Below are 21008 nucleotides of genomic sequence, written 5' to 3' on the forward strand. Positions count from 1 at the left end.
GCTTTCCAGGCTGCATTCATTATTTAATAATTTGTGGAATATATAAAACATTAATGGGACATTTGGGTCCCTGGTGTGAAAGTTTAAACCCAATTCTGACTTCTTTACGTTAGAAAAGAGCATCTTAAAATGCTATTCTCTTCCAGGCACAAGTGGTCGAGGCTGGAAACAAAGAGAGTCATAGCTGGGACAGAACAGTGTAGTTCATGTCAGCTTTGGTTCTCACTGGAGCTAAGAGTGTCATATTTTGCAGATTGTGATTTCCTGGAAAGGGATGGGCTTCCCCAAGCATACCTGCAGCAAGGAGGTGTGTGGATAGCTTTGGGATCACAGAATACCTTAATAACCCGTTTTGGGATACCTTAATAACCTGTTTTCCAACGCTATAGATTCTCTAAAACTTAAAAATCTAGACCATAAAAATCTTCCTTTTATTTTGTTCCTTAGTTGGTATAATTTTGCCAGAGTTAAGAGGTATAGATAGTGATAGGGTATAATCAAAGCTTTTAGCCAGATGGCCCTACGTATTTGTGAACTGGGTCTAAATTCATACAAACTGTTACTTCAGCTACTTAATAGAAAAATAAAATGCAGACCTCTGAGAGCTTAGTATTTCACTAGTACACTAATGTGCTCGGTTTAAGTTACTGGTGAAGGCTTTTTTGCTGACTTAAACTACCGTGCTCAGTTCCTGTTGCCAAGTTTGGTTTCACAATCCTGAGGAAGTGGGCAATTATTTTTCTGGGTTAAAAGCCATTCTTCTAAGTCTAATTTAAATGAATGTTGTGGAATTTGTTGCAGTTATGGTGGTCTCCTTTCTGAAAAAGTTCTTCAGTGACTAATTCTGTTATGGCTTTGCTTTCAAAGAACCTTATTTAGATTTAGGCACTATAATTGTATGACGCAAAATAATGCTTTTCACTTATGGGACTGCAGTGTGGCTCTCATACCTGTGCTTAAAAAGGTATTGTTGATTTTCAGTCTGAAATATGCATGTGAGAATACACTGGAATTGGTATTTTTAACTTCTCAGAACAAATTGATTTGCTGTATACTTTAAGATATTACAGTTGAATCATAGTATGATGCATTCACAACATTTGCATAATCCCTGCGTGAGGAAAACAGTTTGAGTAAACCTATTCAGAGAAAAACAGTAAAGGCACACATGCAAGAGGATGCTCTTGGAACTCATGTGTGATGCTGGGGCTTTAAATGGCAGTCCATGAAGTATTTGTTTCTGTGTGAGGCTAGTGAAGGTGTGCTCTTTTTGCTTCTAACTATTCAGGAGAATAGCGAAGGGATACATTCATATACTCATATATATATATAATCTGGTGTAAATGTGAACTTCAGCTAAAAGAAGTCTTCTCACTGCTTCTGTTGATACTGATCTCATGTTTGTGTGGCCTTCACGTTCACTGATGGGATGGAGGATTGCACATCAAAAAGGGGAAAGAAGTATATTCTGTTGAATCAGCAAACTGAAGCAATACACACCCAGCAGCTGTATAATTACCAGAGCTGGTGCAAAGAAGGGGATGGGACAAAACTGTAATGGTGAAAAGTGGGATTATTGCTTTTGGCAGTAGCCCACAGTTCCACTGGATTAGGAGGAAGATGGGAGAGCTGGGAGGGGAGCAACAAGACACTTTGTTACAAAAAATTTTGTATTGAAAGTTCTGTGTGTACACGCAGAAAGTGTGTCTTAAATTACCCATAAGGTTGTGGAGGTTTAAATATCTCCATAAATTGTGGTATGCTGTGTGAACTTCTGGTATTCATTTAGGGCAGGTCATACTGATGTAAGAGGTAATAAAAAAGAGTAAAGTTGGCAACATAGGTGGAAGACTTCAGAAGTTTATTCAGTGTTTAGTTACAAGCTAGAAATCCTGGCTGTTCATTAACCTGGCATCTCTAAAAGAAATCTTCTGATCTGATGGGTATTGTAACGTTCAGCAATGTCACGCTGGAAATCTGAAAGCATGTGAGGTATTAAAGACTGCAATTCTTTCAAGCAGAAGTATTTTTTCATCTGGCTTTTTTGGTGCTTATAGCTTGCTACTGGCCCACTGTAGCATCAACACTTGGAAGTGTTCTTGTTCATGTCGTCTTAATGAGTAGCCTGGAAGAAATTACCTATAAGTCTTTTTCCTGGAAAATTTAGAAGGTGAGGAGGAAGTCAGTATAAAAATTCAGCTTGCTTCTTTATATATAAAGATGTATATATTTATATATATATATACACCTGTATATGCATACATATATGTATGTATGCGCATATATACACAAACAATTGGCAATCTCATTCTTAGTTACGAGTGTCTTCTGTTTTGGATAAGCAGCCATATCCAGAACTATATTCAAATTGATAGGTCAAATATGGAGAATAATTTGGCTAGGGAACTTAGGGTTCAATTTCAGTCTTTGAAGACAGAATTGTGTTTGCTTCTGTCAAGAGACGCTTTCCTGTGATTGCTTTCAGGATAAGGAAAATAGTAATTGCGGCTAATGATTTTTGTGAAATTCTGCTTGAATTCTGTAACCACAATGGTTTTAAGGACCATTTTGGGTTTTGTTTCCAGGATCTAAAGAAGATTTCTACTTGACTCATGAGATAATGCGACCTTTCTTATATCCAAATGTTTGAGATCAGAAGAAAGGAAAATTTCATACTCTTGATGTCAGGTAAATTATGTAATACTATTCAAGGCAGACATTAAGCAGGCTGGATGGAAATGCTTAAGTAAGAATAAGGGATTTGCCTGCATTCAAGTCACCTGTTCAGAAAGATTAATTGGAGTTGTGATATGAATTACAGAAATGAAGACCTCTTTGTAAGCCAGATTGTTCTGGTTTGATTGGAAGAAGCAGTTTCAGGGGTAGCATGAAGTTTTGTTGTAGCTTTATCTGCAGTGCTTTCTCTTTGTGCAGCCACAAGTTAGAACTGTGGTTGCATGCAGTCTATGTAGTGAAAAGTGGTTTGGCATGTTATGACAGTCAGCGATTCCATCTTTCTCAGAAGTATTGCTTTTAGCCCTTCTAGCTGTGTTGCTTCTGTGTGAAAATGAGATCTTTATTCATCTTGATTGTCTTCAATTTGGGAGCTGGGGTTTTCTTAAATTTTATACTGGGAGCAGATTTATTGACAGTCTTGTTCATAATGATATCATGAGGCTGCTGCTTATAAACAGGAAAAATTTAAGTCAGAAACACACCACTTGAGTGCTGGTGGTTCTTGCTGTAGTGTTTTGACACTTTCTCTGTCACCCCTGCTACAGGGCTTTATCATCTGAGGGAAATGTAGGTCAGTTTGTACAGCTTAAGGCATCTTATTTCTAAACTGTTTTCATCCGTGACTTAAGTAGAGAGGAGGTTTTGTATTAGACATAGCTGTGCCCCAGCTTTGTTACATAAAGTTTATTGCAGGCTGTAACTTACAATAAGTGGACAGGTAAACAATGGATTACTGACATTTTATGGTGCTATGGTGATATTCATCAGATATCAGTAATTAAAGCCTGAGAGGCGTTCAGATTTTCCGCTTTTCTTCTCTATTGATCTGGCATTCATTTTGGCAACCTCAGTAGAAAATAAATGTGTATTTTCAAGATCTAAGGATACTGATGCTTACTTCCCAGAGACTCAAATATATTTGAACACTCAAGAGTATACTGTTTGTACTGTGTCAGTAATATTAAACAGATTTAATACAGGGTCTATACTGTACAGTATTTGCTGAAATTTTCAACTCTAACCTGATTTTCAGCTAGACTTGGACTATTCCTTTGTCAAATTTTGCAAATTTGTTCTGGGATGCAGTTTATTTATAACTTGTTTGTAGTATGCAAGATAAAAGATTGTAGTAAATTTGTAAAATGACTAAATACGCTTCCCTTCTTGCCCCAGTCTGTTGCTAGTATAGCTTTCAAAAATGTATCAGCACTTCATTATCCTACTGCACATATGAACTCTAAGCCCTACTGGGTTTTCCCAACTGAGCTGCTTAGTGCACAGGAGACACTTTTACTTGTGTTCCACCTCTGTCCTTTATCACAGTTCTCAGAGCTGTGTGCACTGGGCTAGTAAACAAGAATTGCATAGGTGGTTTACTGCTGTCAATGTTTTTGAGTCCTTGTAAATTGTTGGTCATGCCTTGAACCTATGAAAGGCTGGTGGAATCTGGGAGTAAAGTTGGTATCATGTACAGCAAGTGATGGCTCACTTAGTACGTCTCTATTCGTTTTTGTGATTAGGGTAAGCATAAGAGGCTTTGTTTTGAAAACTATGTTTAGAAACAACAAAAAGAAAGAATATTTCAATGTTAACTTGTGCTCTCATTGTTCCTTTGTGGAGAATAACCTGTTGGCAGCATCGGAAGGGGTAGAGATCTGCCCTGTAGGACTTAGAAATTTTGTGTTTAGTACAGAATATAATTACGACAAAATATTTATTAAAAAATACCTTTTTTGCTTTGTTGTTTGGATTTTTTATTGCCTCTGTGAATGAGGTTTTTCTCAGTTGTATCACACTGCATAAACACTATGGCAGTGAATGATTTAATTTCCTACAAGACCTCTACCCTGTTTAAGGTTTTTTGGGGGGGCATGGTTCTTTAGCCTATGAAACAAAAACATTTAGTAGCTGTTGGGATATTAAATCCCATTGTATTATGTTACTTTCAGAAATTATTTAGCATGACTTTGAAGGGTGTGCAGACAGATCACTGCTAACATCGTAAATATTTTGTCTTCTGAGATTTGAGAATATTACACATATAGTATTCAATCTATGGTTTTAGGAATAATTTCTAAGTAAATTGATTTATGAATGCAATTTCACAGTATCAATAGAAAGCCAGGCAGGTACTGTTATATATTAAGATGGCTGCACAGTTGCATTTTTTTAAGGTAAATTTGAAGTGCTTGTGAAAGTTCCAACAGCAAACTAAAAAAGGTGGTGTTAGGATAGTGAAGGGTGGTGTCCTGAGTCCCTGGCGTTTCTGTGTCTGGGATGCTGATGGGTAGAGTGAGTAAGCCTTGTCGATCTCCCAGTCAGGCGCTGAGCAGAGCAGATAGGTATCAGAAGAATTTCACCTTCTGAGGAATTCAAATGAAGGATCTTGTAAGATCACCTGGTAGATTACTTCTGTCCCCACAGTGGTAAAGTACATTTTTCTTATTCCTTCACTGGTATCAGAGGAGAGAGAGGCATCCAGTTCTGCTAGATGTGGAGAGGGGTTGAGATTATATGGTTGTGGTGGTGCAAGAAGTGCAAAATGAAGAGTTGTCTTCATTCCATGCAAGATTGTGCTGAAGCAGCAATTAAACTCCTGAGATTAATGGCTTAATTTTATTTGGACAGAATTGAATTACTTGCTGTCTCTTCTGGTTATTTTCATAATGTCTTCTGTGGACTATTTGTACCCTGTGTTGAAAGAGAAAGTAGGAAAGCAGCTTATTCAGAAGTTCTTCAAGTGCATTTGAAGTAGCATCAGGTACTTTCCAAGTGGCTATGTGTAACCTTCTGAATACAGTTCTCTTTTGAGATTAATTTTTTTTTTAATATCCCCCTATCTAAAACATGCAGAGCTTCTATATAAGATTCAATTAACACCTTCATTAAAAAATCACAATAACAGAGAAGTATAATACAACCCATAGTTGATTATTTAGACTTCCATCTTAAAAACTTTTGTGGATTTAAACCCTTGAAATCAAGCTACAGGGTGTTAGGGACAACTTAAGTTTATTGTGCTGTCACTGTTCTTCTTTAGCAATGTTATACATGCTAGGATCTGTTCTCCTTCCTTTGCTTTTAGTCCATTAAATTTGAATTTAAGTCGTGAAGGATTTGGACATCTTGCACTGCCTTGTGCCCTTGGGGAGATATGGACCTCAGAGTAATTATGTAGTTCTAAAGAACTGAGCCTAAAGAATTCTGAATGCATGATGTAAAATTGGAAAAAGGTGAAATTCTGTGAAGAACGTGTATGACTTTTTTAGAGAGGTCAGGGCAGAGTTATGTCTTTATAGTTCTGTAACTCCTTACTAAAGCAACTTCTAAAAGTCTAGCTTCTAAACTTGTTTTTCTGACATTTGATTTTGATTGGGCATTAAAAATCTGGATAACTTCATTTCCTAAGTAATTTTCCATTTTATTTCCTAGTTACATGAAAGCAAGAAATCAGAAATTAGGGAAGAATACAAGGCTAATGCAGCTGAAGGTGGGGATTTCAGTGCATGAGACAGAAACTTGTTATGAAATAAAGAACACTGCTGTTTTAAGCATTGGAATGTGTACATGAAGAAATGTAGACTAATTAGGCGTTTTGTCTTGATCATATTTTAACAATCTGGCATATTAGTTTCCTGTGCCTGTAGGTAATAGGGCAGTAAGTCTCTGCTTGTGTTTTAAAAGTCTGACATTTCTGGGGAGTTTCCACAGTTTAAATAATATATGGAGTCACATTAGCCAAGAGTTTGCATCGTGAATGCTGTAGATGAAGGAAAGAATGATGCGTTCCACGTGAAGTAGACATTCTCAGCTGCTGTTTGGAGTCTTCATTAAATTCCTGGGGATGGTATGCCTTCCTAATATTATGCACTCAATTTTGAAACTGTTTGAGGCAGGATCCAACAAAGGGAACATAATATATTAGTTGTTAATTAAAATTCAAATTGTCCTTAATTCATACACTATGTGTCATACCACTCACAGTTATATTCTGCTACTAATGTTGCATAACAGTTGAAAATAATACGTTATTTTAAATTCTGTAGTAATCCCTTTCTGGAGTAATTTGTTTTCAAATGAAAGACAAAAAAGATTTCTTAATTTATATATTAGTAAGGATAAAATGTGGTTTATATAGAAAGTTAATACCCTAATTATAGGCATCAACTGTTCTATTTTATTTGTCTGATATTCGACAGCAATACATTCTTGGGGGGAAGGAGTGTGTCAGTGTTTTCAACATTAAAAATGGAGTATATAGCTAAAAGGTATTTATAGAAAGGCAGGTGAAAGGAATATGAAAAATCAGGTGTCATACTATTCTTTCCTTTATTCTGCTTGTGTCAGTGGATCTTTCCAGAATAACTTCACACCAAACCCTTTAAGAATAGCATTCAAAAATTTCAAGCCAGTTTTATTATGGAATACCCTTGTGTTACGCATGGCAGCCTTTTACATATTGCTAAACAAGCCATTCTGGGATGGTTCTTAAATTGTTACCCCAGAAAGGGTTGACCTGTGGGGTTGAGGATAGACTTTCCTCTTAAGGAAAGGAGGATGTTCACCTTCTGCAGGACAGGGCAGTGGGAATGCCTTTTTGGCATCCCAAAAGATACCTGTAAGCCTGCCTCTTAGTACTAAAAAGTTCCCCTTCAAAGATGGGTCTTAAATGTTTTGATATATTTATACTTAGGACGGTGTAATAGTTTATAAGCTTGGTGTAGTCCCTGATCACTTGGCTAGCTTTTATTATACCAGTTCATTGATTTGAGCTCAAATAAAATCTTCTGTAAGACTGTGGAAAAAAAGGCAAGGCTGGAGATGAGAGATTTCATATTACAATAGCAGATCCTGTGGCTGCCTCAGCAAGATATTCTTGGTGAATGACACATTGTTACTGCTTTTCAGAGAACTGCTTGCAGGCTCCTCTCAGGTTTTTTACAAATACTCTGCCAAGAAGTACAGGAGCAATGGGTGGATTGGTGTTCCTACTGTAGCAGAAGGTCTGCAATCAGACACTTCTAGTCTAGGGAGCAGTACAGCAGAAGGAATAAAACATTAAGAATCTGTTTTTAAAGTAGCAAAATAGGCTGAACAAGTGACAAATATGGGGGAAAGATTATTTGTCTTATGATTTAATATTTCATCTGAAATTCATAGCATCTTTTAAAATATTTTATTTTTATTATATAAAGTATATTTATATAAATATACATTTATTTTACAAATTTTTATATTAATTTATATAAATATTAAATATAGTCATTATATATATTAATTTATGTAAATTATATTTATATAAATATATAAATATTGAAATATATTTCAAATGATACCACAGAAATAACTTCTTCAGCTGGCATGCTTTGCAATTTTTTTTTTTACGCGTGAATTAAATTGGAAAACTTAGGGATATATGGCTGCTTTCACTAAGGATTTTATGGTATTTCCCAAAGTTTTCATGATCAGTGCAGCGATTAATTATATTTGGCCATAAATGCATAATAAGTATAATATTGAAGACGGGTAGTGCCTGATCCTACAGCATCAGTTCTCGGAAATGAAAAATGATGCCACAGATGGTCTTTCAGATATTTTTTCATTTTTATCTGGATTTACGGATCTTTTCTGAACTCTCTGTGCACACTGAGCTTTTGTCTCCATCTCAGAGCTGAAATGACTGCTATGAGAGCTGCTCTCACTTCAAAGAGCTCTGGCTAACCAAGTTATCCAGCAAATGAAATATTCCTATTGGGAGCCCAGTTTTGGCTGACATTTCTGGTGTCACTGGTTTGGATGGGATTAGATGCTGACACCATAATCCTGTATTGGCAGGCTGTTCTTTCAGCATAGTTTTTATATGTTTAGGGTAGAGGATACATACTATATACTTCTGAAGCCCTCAGCACTGCTGTTAAGGTGATAGTCATAAATACTTATTACTGTATTTTAATAATATGTAGATCAGGTTACAGGACAGTGAATCAACTCATGAATTTGGGATCTAATAAAAACATTTTTAATGAAGGTCCATTTGGTGTATTTGTTTTTCCTCTCCATTTTTTTCCTTGTGTTTATGATCTGCATACATCTCTTATCTTTGATTTTTAAAGGATTTGTACCATCAAACCTTATGTAAGTCTCTGTGTGTGATTCTGAATGTGCAGGAGGAACAGATCTGTGCAGAGAACACTTCAATTTGCAGGGTTATTTTTTAGAGCAGAATTGTATTTCCAGAATTGTTAAGAGTACTTTATGTACAGCATATTGATTTTTTTAGGAGATGCTGAAAATATAACTTGTTTTAAAATAGTAGTATGGAGTTTAAAATGTTGGCTGCATGTGGGATTCCTTGGAGCATGTATCTTGCATCTGCTGTTAGGAGAGCTAAACCTATGGCTTTTTTGTGCTATCCTTGGAATGTATGTAATTCTCTTTTAACTTAGTGAGCCTTTATGTGGTACTTCTACCATGTATACAATAAGTAGGAAAAAAGCCATATTTGTGTAATATAAACACATTAAATTATGAAATACACTTAACTCACCAGTATCACAGGTCTTGCTTTTTTCCAAACATCAGCTGGGCCCAGGATTCCTTCCTCTTATTATTTGGTCTTGTTCATTATAGACTTCTTATTGCATTTACTTCCTAGTTTGGTTGCCATTTCTTGTGTCTTTCTCTCCATTCTCCCCCTACCCGTTACAGTACTATGACTTCACCCGTGCACTTTAAGGGAATGCAAGCCTAAATTAGGGGCTTGGGTTAGTCTGTCTGGACATACTACTCTTCACAATATAGGGGTAGTGGAGACGCATAATGTTATCTCTGTGTCTTAGCAGTGTGGATGTCTCTTAGTACTGGTTATTAAATCGAGGTTCTCCTTTTTTAGTGGTATGATGGAATACATAGATGTATACATAAGTGTACATAAGGGTGTGTTTTAGGTAAAAGTATAAAATGGTGCACCATTTGCTCCTTTGTCATATTTTTTATACAGCTGATGTATCGTGAATGTTAGTATTGATACTCAGAAATAAACTTCAAAATTGCAGTTTTGACTGAAGGCCTGACCTTTACAAATGGATGATGAATGGATGATCCTTTACAAATGACCTTATTCCTGTTCGTAGGTGTAAAACAAAGGTGTACGCAGACAACCTTCCCACAACAAGTGTCGTCATTGTTTTTCACAATGAGGCTTGGAGCACACTTCTACGAACTGTCCATAGTGTGATAAACAGGTCACCACGACACATGCTGGAAGAGATCGTCCTCGTCGATGATGCCAGTGAAAGAGGTAATGATAATGCCAGTGCTGTAGCTTGCTGCTCTTTATACTTACAAAAAAAAAAAAGGAGATCAACTTTCTACAGGCTTAGCTTTCCTCGGCAAAACACAGTAGCAGAGGCAAGGGAAGGTCGAGTGAGTAGCGCCCATTGTGAAAAACAGGTGGGTCATTCTCCACTGAAGTCTAGTGTAAGATTGTCTGTTTACTTTTCTGTTGACAGTATAGAATTTGTGTTTGCTAGAGGCTTTATGCTGTCACAGGTTTCATATTTCATGTTTAGAATTTTAACACATTCCTAAAGTTTTTGAGGGTGTTTAACACTTGAATCACCTGGTGAATACTAGCAAAGGTGACTGTCACACGCATCCAAATTTACTATCACTGCCACCATTAAAGTTGCTCTTCAGAGGAATTCATTTTGGTTATTCAGTTCATGGGAAGCTGAAGTTCAGTTTCTGTGCTGTAAGAGCTTCCACTCTGAATGAAAACTCTATGCTGCAGCATGAAACAGGTGAGACTTAAAGCTGGTTATTTTCTTAAAATAACTTTATTCAGATTTTACTCTTTCCATATTGTTTATAAGTTACAATATAGTAGAAATAAAAATAATATTCTGGACAATATGTGATATTTCATTTTGGTTAACAGTTGGTATTTGGCTTGTTCCTGGCTTAATCTTCCTCAGTGGTATGGGGTATAAAATATAAATTGAGAGGGGTTTTTTTTTCTTGTGTTTTAAATGGAGATGAGAGGGTATTACGTCTTTTTCGTTTATAACGTTTCTATCTTTTTATATTGAATCACCCTCCTATTTTGTATTTCTACATTGAAAGTTTTCTACTAGGACTAATAGCTAGTAGGGCACTAGAAAAAAAGTCTTGGCAGCCACTATTTATAGGCTATTATCTGTATCAGCAGGAATTCCCATGATTTAGTCATGGAAGGGTTTTGCACCAAGCATGCTGACACATGTTCCTGATGCTACCAGTGATACAAAATCCGTATTCTGCTGCTTATGGTAATCCCAACTTCAGGATAAGATGGCTGACTGTTGTCCAAACAAGATATGTCCAAACAAGATGTATGTATGAAGAGGGAAGGTGGATTTCAGACTGTATGGTCTAAGTAGCATCATGATAACGTGGACTGCAGTGGTTAACAGGAGGTTTTATAGTGGTTAGTAAGCATTACAATATTTGAAGAACTTTAGAGTGGATTTTTGCCCTTTGTTTAACCTGTTAGCATAATGAGTTTCTTCAGATTGTTTGTGTGTATGATGCCTTAACATATTAACTTGCTTATTACAAAATATGTAGGTATAGAGTGTAGCTGACTGGGGAGCAGCTGAGTGGACTAAAGAAAGATTATATCAACTAATGGTGCTCTGACCAACCTGTTTTCCTAAGGAAGCGTAGCTCATGCACTCAGGTTGTGTTTGCACTTTTATCCGTCTGTGTTCCTTCCCTCTGTGGCACCCTCGCTTGTTTTCACTTTCTTACCTGATTCTAACTCTGCTTCAGCCAGTTTCAGTGCAATTTGGAAGAAGGGTCAGAGGCCTTAAATACAGTTACGCTTTGGCAGCAGAGGAGGAACACCTGTGCAAAAGGCTACTACATAAAAATGTCCCAGATTAGATGAGAGATGTGATTAATTTTTGGTTTTAGAAAGGCACAAGTTCAAATTTTCCTTGTTTTCACTTGTGGGGAAGTTTTAATGACACCCCTCAATTTTTTGTCCTTTTGCAACCCTTACGTAAAATATCCATATTTCTTTGGGTCTGATGTATGTGAAACTGCTGACTTCTCTTGGAGTTGTTCCCAAGGAACAATCCTCTTTTTAATGGATCCTGATATTTGGATTCTGAATGCATATACTAGGTTATTGTGCAAGTATATGCTTCCTTAATGGAAAAGAGGTAATATATTTTGTGTACAGACTTGCTAGGAAGACAAAGGTTTTCGCAAGTATGCTCTGTTTCATCTGTTAAAACAGTCATTGGAAGTAATTCAGATCAGTGCTAATGATTAATTGTGACAGGTCAGATTTCAGTATGACCTATAAATAAAGCAAACTAATATTAAAATAATGTAGGCATAGTATTAATATCTTTGCCTTTCAATTTCTGTTTTAGAAAAAAGCCATTTTAACATAGCAGTAGCTGTGTTGTCATTATGAATCACAGAATTACAGTCCAGTTAAAAAAGCCTGTGGCTTTCTCTAGATAACTTTTCTGGGTTTAGGCTAGGTAATAAAAGCAAGGGAACTTAATTCCAGGCTGAAAAATATAACATTTCAGACTTTTTTCCATGTTGTTATTGAACCACTTCCAACATACAGTTTTGAAATCTGTGATCTTCATTTCAGATCACTCAGGCATCTTTTATTCCTAGTTATTTTCAGCAGTTACTGAAAGGGTTTGGTTTATTTTGTTTTATAAAAACTTGTTATTTTGCATGCATGCTTTTGCGTTAAACAGAATGCAAGGGTATGATGCCTCAAAATTTGAAGGGTTTAGCATATGCTACTTAAGCATTCTGTTTGTGTTGAGCTAAACCAGCAGACTTTCCCAGAAAAAGAAAATGTTAAGTCTGGATAGTGTATTTTGAATTCTAGCATCAGAGGCAATTTAATTGGAATAAAGTAAGCATTCAGTTTGCCTGAAGCACACTTTGTACCTGCTAGTGTCATGCTCTTAGAAGAATGAATTTGCATAATATCACCCAATTATTTTCACCGAAAAGAAAAACTTTGGGGAAACAAGACCTATCTGTAACCCTGTTCTCTAGTTACTGATCAGAATTATATGGTTTTAAGTATTGATCTTTGGTAACTATTTAGAAAAAAAAAAAGTAATGGGAGAAATCAGGATTAGTCAGTACTTAAAACTAGGTCAACAGTGAATGGCCAAGCATGGTAGGCAGATTACATTAGGCTAGAATGCACTCATAGCAGTTGGTTACATAGATACAGATCAGGGCAATGTAGCAAACGAAATTGCTGACAGTAATGTCTTATAAAACATTCATACTTAAAACTGTGTTTGTATAGTTGCATGTGATAAATCTGTGTTTTATTGTTGTTTCATAAAAAGGCATTGTTTGAAACTTAGTTTTCCATTTATATTCATATAAATGTGACTCAGAATTAGCAAGATGTTTTTCAACTTAAGCACTTAGTTGACTTGGACTGAATACATCTGGTTTTTTGGCTTTCTTAGTTCTGTTACTGACACAGAGGATGCTCTTTAAACTGTCCATAGTCTTAGGTAAAATTATGCACCCTTTTGATACAGAAAAAAGCTTGAAAGGAATATCCAGAACAAGTGAAACAAAAAGTATACCTCTGAAAATACATAAAATTATTATTGTTTCCAAGTAGAAGCATTTGGGGGAGGAAGGGTGGTGGGGTTTTTTTCCTTGGTGGTTTTTTGTTTGGGTTTTTTTGGTGTTTTTTGGTGTTTTGTTTTTTGGTGTTTTTTTTTTTTTTGGTAAGTACTATCAAAGCTTACTCTGTTGGAAGAGTATGAGGCAATGCTAAAAATTTACTTGGCAATTGTTCTAGGTCACTTGTAAACAACTGATTCTGTAATGCATCAAACTTTTTATTCTTTTTATTTACTGTTTTTAATACAGAATGTAGTATACACAGGAACCGGTAGGTTTGTCTAGAAAATAATCTCTGCAGCTTGATTCTGGCATTACTGGTAGGCCAAAACATACTGCATGCTTTCTTTTAAAGAAAAAGTGTTGCCTTAGAAGAAATTATTACTAGTTCCTGGATGTGCAACTAGTCCAAATCTCTATAGACTGTTGCTACTTAAACTAAGGGAGCAGTCTGTGAGGGATGTGTGTCACTCTAAGAGACAGTGCTCTGGAGAGAAAATATCCTGCTTAGATTTGAGCATTGAATCCTGACTGCTGGTAGTAGAGGAACATCAGAAATCTTGATGCCTGTTATTTTTTCCATGCTTTTGTAGGGATGAGATATCAAGCTTTACCTTTTTATTTTGCTGGAAAAGTGTAACTTTCTGCTTTATGCTAGTTCTTGACTGCTGCAGTTGTACTATTGAAATCTTTCTTTCTCTCTTCCTCCTGGCAGAATTTTACAGTTAATTGTGCATTCAAGAACCATGTCCCAGCCCATATTCTCTCAGCTCAAAGCAGCTAAAACTACTTTAAAAACTTGTCAGTACTATACCTGAAATGTGCAGAGAAACATACTGATCTGTGTGACTTGCTCATGAGATGGCTAGCATAGAGAGGGGTGCTTCACTGTTTTATTCGTGTATATCCTGAAAGCTTATTAAAACAATAAAATTTACCATAGTACTAGTTCCTTTAAATTAGTGGCTTTGGAAAGCCACCCTGTAAGAGGTGAGATTATATTTGCTACATAGTCAGTCAGCCAAATGATCTCTGTGCTCAATTTCAAAAGGCCTACAAAATGCTCCGACATGTACACTTGGTTTGTACTAATAAACATTTATTCATTTCAGTCTCTGTTAATATGCAGAATAAGAATTTACTTGTTTTGAGTTTCTCTGGGGACAAATATTTAAGATCTATCAACTGCTTAGGCTCTTTTAGCACAGTTCAGCTTTCAAGATGTCATAACTTATTTCTGTGGGGTTTAGTGACAGTCCAAAAATGCACAAAAGAAGAAATGAAGAGGCAATTAGAGCTCATTCATCTGAAGCAGTGCTAAGGAATGGTAATCACCCCTAGGTCAGGTCTGCCTCTTGAGATTTGCAAAACAGCCATTAAGAGTTCATGTGGTGCTTCTTCTCCCCTCCTCTGCCCCTCCTTCTCCCCCTGCCCAGTTTATTCTTGTATGAGTTCTACTATCTTATGCTAAATCCTGCTAGAGGCTTCGCACTGTTGTAGTACAACTCCCATGTGCTTTGAGCGTATAATCTAATATATTCCATAGATGTGTTATAAGACTGTTTTGCCTTTTTTTTTTTTTTTAAAGAATTGAAATCTGCAAGTTATTGCAGAATTTTGTTTTTGTGACTGTCAACTGCATTCTCCCTTAATTCTTCAGTCATCCTTTGGCATCATCCGTCATAGTCTAATAACTCTTTGTAATGCAAGTAATTTTAAGTCTCTAGGCATATGGTAGTTGGTTATGGGTGTTCTATTTTGAATAATTTGTTCTTTAGCTAATCTGAGGCTTGCTGGTGTTAGTCATTTATGTGTAGATGATTTTGTCCTTACTTATGTTTTGAGATGTTGCAGTGATAATTTAGCAGAAAAAATATTAGCTAGAGAAAACAACTGAAAAATTAACTTGATCATGTTTTAAAGTGCTTGCGAAGAAATTAACTGTAAGTTACGTTCCTGAGGGAGGCAGTTTGTTATGTTCAGCTAGTTAGATAATTTTCTGTATTTTCTTGGTAGTGTTTTGACCAAGAGCACTTACGCATATGTCTTTGAAAGTAAGAGTCGCATCTACTCCAGAATAAAAACTTGCCTATTCCCTCTGCTTTCTGTGTAAACATTCTACACTCTCTTCATTTTTGTGTTTTCCATAATGAAGACATGAACAGGAGGAAGAACTTCTTGCTCTAGCAAGTGAAACACATGGAGATGTGGAAGGACATGTTGTAAAGTGTAGAGTAAGCATCAGATGAAACTAGCTGAGAAAGTAAGAAAGTAGGAAAAGGATAGAAAAGAAATGAGGCAACATCTCTTTAATTCTCTTCTTATTAAAAAAAAAAAAAGGGAAGAAAAAAGTCTTGCTGAACTATGTGACTGACAGTTTTCATGATTTTGATCATTCTTTGCAGACTTCTTGAAAAGACCATTGGAGAATTATGTGAAAAAACTAAAAGTACCTGTTCATGTGATTCGAATGGAACAGCGTTCTGGATTGATTAGAGCCAGATTAAAGGGGGCTGCTGCTTCTAAAGGCCAGGTCATCACCTTCTTAGATGCTCATTGTGAATGTACAGTAGGCTGGCTTGAGCCTCTGCTGGCAAGGATCAAAGCTGACAGGTAATTATCCCGTTCTTGGTCCATGTTGGTTTTCTCAGTTATTAAGAAATGTTCTAAGGATTACAATACAGCCTACAAGCAATATCTGCTTTCTGAACAGCTGGATAAATTCTCATTGGTGTAAAGGTAAAAGGTTAATTCAGAACAACTTTTAAGAAGTAAAACTTGGTTTAAAATGAAACTTACGTTGGGATGCGTGGGATAATGTGTTGCACAATGGAAGATGTAAGCATGAATGTAGTTGAGAAAGCAATGGCATTTGAGGTCTTCAATCTGCAGCCCTACTCATTCCTTCATGAATTTGGGAAGATATTATTGAGGAAGAAATGGAGCCCTGATCTCATGTAACACCAACACTGTTGGCAAGAACTGTCAGGTTTACTGTTTTCAGGTTCTTATTTGACTATTGTGTAACGTATTTGTATTGTGGAAATCTCTACTGGCGTATATTTTCTACAGTTAGAATACTTACTAGAATCATACTGATCTACTGCAGTATCATAGCTTTAGGTTTCTATCATAAGTCAATACTCACAACTTCTATCCACAACAGTGTGATGGAAATTGTGTTGAGGGGGGAAAAAGAAAATTAAAGAATGGTCTGCTTTATAAAATATTCATATATCTAAACAGTAACCCTGTAGTTGCCTAACTAACATCTGTTAGTAAACAGCATACTAAGTAGACTAGATATTAAGTATGGTGTCACAGATCTCTATTTTGTTCTTATGGTTGTAGATAAAAATCACTTTAAAATGAAACATTATATAATATAGCATTACGCAATGAAAAAGCTGTTAATAAAGAATCTTTGTTCAGCATTGTGCTGAGACATAATACTAACCTTTAAGTTATCATTAATAGACTTTCTTAGAGACTACAGTACATAAATTTTTACAATTTGTGCAAATGGCTCAACTAAATAAGTCCTTTAAATTTAGTTGCAATCACTGAATCTTTTTACTGAGCTTTCCATGAGAGGAAACCTGCTTGAGGATGGGTTACATAAGTGTTTTTATGATGATTAGAATTAGTTTCTGTGAGTTTGTGTCTTAGTGACATCAGGACAGTGGACAAAAAAGCCTCTTCCTGTCAAACTTGTTGCAGTAGTTCTACTTTGTTAGTAATGCCTAAAATTTCTTAGTCCTGAAAGCATATAAGAATACTTTCCCAGAGCTAATGACCAAGTTTTAATTTCAAAACATGTAAGTTACTTTGACTACTTAACTAGAAACAGAAGACCTCCTTTTCTGTACAATCACTGTGTAGCTCTGAGAGCTGTGATCAATTTTTCCATCTGCAAAGGGATGAATATTTATTTATGGTAATAATACAAATATTTTAAAAAAGAGCTAGTATTGCCAAAATGTTATTAGGAAAACACATTTTCCTTTAGATTAATTAACTCTACTTAGCAAGACAGAATTAGACTATGTTTCATGGCAATGATCTGTTGAGTACTGTTGTTAAAGAGATGGCATTATAAAATTTAAACTGTATATGTTAAAAACAAAACCCAAACAAACCAAAGCAACAAAAGCCCCACCTTTCTGGACACTTTAATGAATAGGTTTTGGTTCTTTCCTTTTCCTAGGAGGACAGTAGTGTGTCCGATCATTGATGTAATTAGCGATGACACCTTCGAATACATGGCAGGTTCTGACATGACCTATGGTGGATTCAACTGGAAGCTGAACTTTCGTTGGTATCCTGTTCCTCAGAGAGAGATGGATCGACGGAAAGGAGACCGAACTCTCCCTGTTAGGTAATGAGAAATTATTAAATGGGTTATAATGTTTACCTTGTGTTTGCTCGTATCCTTTCTAGGTTCATCTTGTAAGTACTTAATGAATTGTGTTGTAGCATCATTATTGACTGATCAAAGGAACAGCATAAAAGTTCTTTTACATGGCTTGGTTGTTGGTAACTTTTGATAGCACTGAATTGCTATCTTTTAACTAGTTTTTTTTATACTATGCATGGGCTTTTATTGAAATTTCTTTTCTAACAAAGTAAACAGTGTTTTGAAAAAATGCATCCATTTATGGTATGTTTGTGTATTTGCGTGTATGCATACATATATAAACTTAGCGTCTTCAAAGTGCATGGGTGGGAGGTGAAATTATACTTAGATGTTATGACAAAGGTAGTAAGAAAGAGAATTTGTGTGTAATGTGTACTTTTTAACAATTGCAGACTTATATTTTCTGGCCTTACTGGCCACTTCTGAAAAGTGGACAAACTTTACTTACCGTAAAGTTGAGGATATGGCCTTTACTAGTTTTTATTTGATTTTCATTTAAGAAATCAAGATGTCTTCTCACTATATGGCAAATTGTGACACACATGCACCCTGATTTCCTTTTTGGGGGAAGGAAGCAACAGAAATTTTTAGTTAGGTTGTGACCTAGCTTGTGTTCTAGGTGTCTTTCAGAAAAAGCCCAAAGTGTTTCAGGAAAATGGCTAGTAGTAGAAAATAATTTATGCTAAAAGTGTAAATAACTCGTATACTTGAACTACAGAGTTGTATTGTTAGCCTCATACATAGGCTAGTATGTAACTGTTGACCAAAAAAAGACAGAAATCTTGGAGAAACCCAGCACAGGGGAAACCAACACAGTTTTATTTTTCATACCACTAAGGAATTTGTAAAGAAAATCTAGATGTAACCCTGACTGTCTAATTTTCTTGTACAAGGCAGTAGTAGTGAAAGCAAGCAGGCCACTTCATGGACCCCATAACTTTCACGAGCATTTGCCAGAAGTATAGATTTCCTGTAAGAAACTGTTTGTGGTTTTGTTTTTTTGTTTTTTTTTAAGTGATCACCATTGGAGACAGAAGTCTTTCTCAGGAATGGCAGCAGCTTTTCTATGGGCTGTTTCCCTATGTGGACTCCAATTTAAACTGAGAAAATAAGGAGAACTGTCACTAACTGGTTCCATCTCTGGAAAATTTTGAGCTAGGGAGTACATTAATGGTAACTGAATTTGGATGGAAGCCAATGAGAAGGAATGTGTTGGGATCTTGAGAAATAAAAAGCTATTTTGTCATGAAAGTGTGAAATATATTTGTTTTTAGCGACTGACACTTTTTTTTTTTTGTCTTCTTTCTCCCCATCCCAGGACACCTACAATGGCAGGAGGTCTTTTTTCAATAGACAGAGATTACTTTCAGGAAATTGGAACATATGATGCTGGAATGGATATTTGGGGTGGAGAAAACTTAGAAATTTCTTTCAGGGTAGGTAAAACTCTTCAGTGTTTTGTTACTCAGGAGAGTGCATCTTGATTCTGCAAAAATATCTTATCTGCTGCCTGCATCAGTGTCCTCTCCTGTTGCAGTTAGCACTTCACTTCCTGTCAAGTTCCCCCAGTGGTGATACACAAAGACTCTATTTGTCAGTGAAAAGTGCATGGTAAATAGTTCTCAGAGATCAAAATACTGGGGTGCTCATTCTGAAGAATGAATGTATGTGTGTTAAAAGGAGTTGTTAGAAAAGCTAATGGGGGAGCATAAGTTAGGGGTGATACCATCAGTGCATGGTTTAATATGTCAGTGAAATGTGTGCTTCTTTACCAACTCTCCTTGCTGTTTCCTAACTGAATGATTGCATGGTCCATTTGGATGTGCGCTTAGCCAGAGTTGTTCTCACTTTTGTTCCTACCAAACTTCCTATTTCCTTTTGTTTTACTTATCTGTTCAGAGTGTGTAGGTGGATACCTCTGAAGTAGTTCAGCTTTCTGAATCTGTCGTGTTTAGAGGTCCAAAATAAAATTTCAGAAACTACTTGGGAAGTGTATGTGTTTTTTTTACATGGAGATTCTATTTTATAATGGATGCTTCTGGACAGAAACAGTAACCACCTGTTACTTCCTGTGATTCATGTGAGCATTTTCCTTTGCTGTCAGCTTGCCCAGTTATCTGAAGTAGTCTCTTGCTGGCGCATTACTGCTGTGAGGCCTGATGTACTGTTTCTTATGTGACCTTACTCAGGCTTATGAGCATTTTTATCTCTTGAGCAGGAAGCAGGCATATGTTCCTCTCCCGTGCAGTATGTATTTGTTCTAGACCTCAACTAATGTTGTTTCTTCAACTTGAGCAGAAGCAAGTGATTAACATTTTTAAACTGTAAGAACTTGAATCTATGCAGTAATTGTTCTGTCACTTTCAGATCTGGCAGTGTGGTGGCACTTTGGAAATTGTAACTTGCTCACACGTCGGGCACGTGTTCAGGAAAGCAACGCCGTACACGTTTCCAGGAGGTACAGGGCAGATAATCAACAAAAATAACAGGCGGCTCGCAGAAGTCTGGATGGATGAGTTCAAAAACTTTTTTTACATCATTTCCCCAGGTGAGCAGGTCTTTGCTTATGAGAAACACCTATTAAGAATTTTAGTGTTATTACTGCTGGGAAGGAACATGAGTAAGTGTTACTGCTTTGAAGTCTATCAGACAAAGCTCAAGTAAGATGTACAGAAAGGAAGGTCTTAATTGAAAAATAATTTTGCTAGCCAGAAAATATGCCCTGAAGTAGTCTTGTTTTTTAACATGTGCATAACTTATGAATGAGCTTCCTATGCAATAGAATTAAAGCTCAGTGGAACATCAAAGAGCTGAATCATAGTGCTAAAAACTAGCCATCCTAATATATTTCATGTGTCAGAATTCAGCCTTTGACTTGTGTGTTGTAGGCATTCCAGGTTGAATAGATCAGAAGTGAAATGCTGTACCAGGAGTAGCAGAAGTTAACACCATTTGACTCGGTGGAGTTTGCACTTCACTATTCAGAGTATAGGGGCAAGTTGCCAATATATTTGACTATGATGGTATTATTATGTTTCTTAAAATTGGTGTTAAGTAAACAAGAGGATGTAAAATACGCAACTGAATTTCTGATGAACTCAAACTTTCTGGGAGAAAGAAAAAAACAAAAACCATCAGGAAAAGAAAGGAACCTTGGGGGACACTGAATTATTACTTTCCA

At 36.2% G+C, this 21008-nt stretch overlaps 1 protein-coding gene across 2 annotated transcripts in view; it reads left to right on the forward strand.

Annotated features, from left to right (window-relative positions):
* Nucleotides 1–21008, forward strand: part of GALNT1 (polypeptide N-acetylgalactosaminyltransferase 1) — an 84726-nt gene that overhangs the window by 50504 nt on the left and 13214 nt on the right. The window contains exons 1-6 of one of the 2 annotated variants that reach the window (XM_061369583.1): nt 2606–2688; nt 9870–10036; nt 15816–16023; nt 17618–17788; nt 19146–19263; nt 20195–20375. In XM_061369583.1, the coding sequence (XP_061225567.1) occupies nt 9994–10036; nt 15816–16023; nt 17618–17788; nt 19146–19263; nt 20195–20375 (721 nt within the window). In that variant the 5' untranslated portion in view covers nt 2606–2688; nt 9870–9993. Of the gene's footprint in view, nt 1–2605; nt 2689–9869; nt 10037–15815; nt 16024–17617; nt 17789–19145; nt 19264–20194; nt 20376–21008 lie in introns of those variants that run through there. The other variant, XM_061369582.1, reaches the window with a different exon arrangement.

Source organism: Neopsephotus bourkii, unplaced genomic scaffold (assembly GCF_033783945.1).
Source record: "Neopsephotus bourkii isolate Nb327-2 ecotype Australia unplaced genomic scaffold, CSIRO-AGI_Nbou_v1 NB_1508, whole genome shotgun sequence".
Classification (NCBI taxonomy): Eukaryota; Metazoa; Chordata; class Aves; order Psittaciformes; family Psittacidae; genus Neopsephotus; species Neopsephotus bourkii.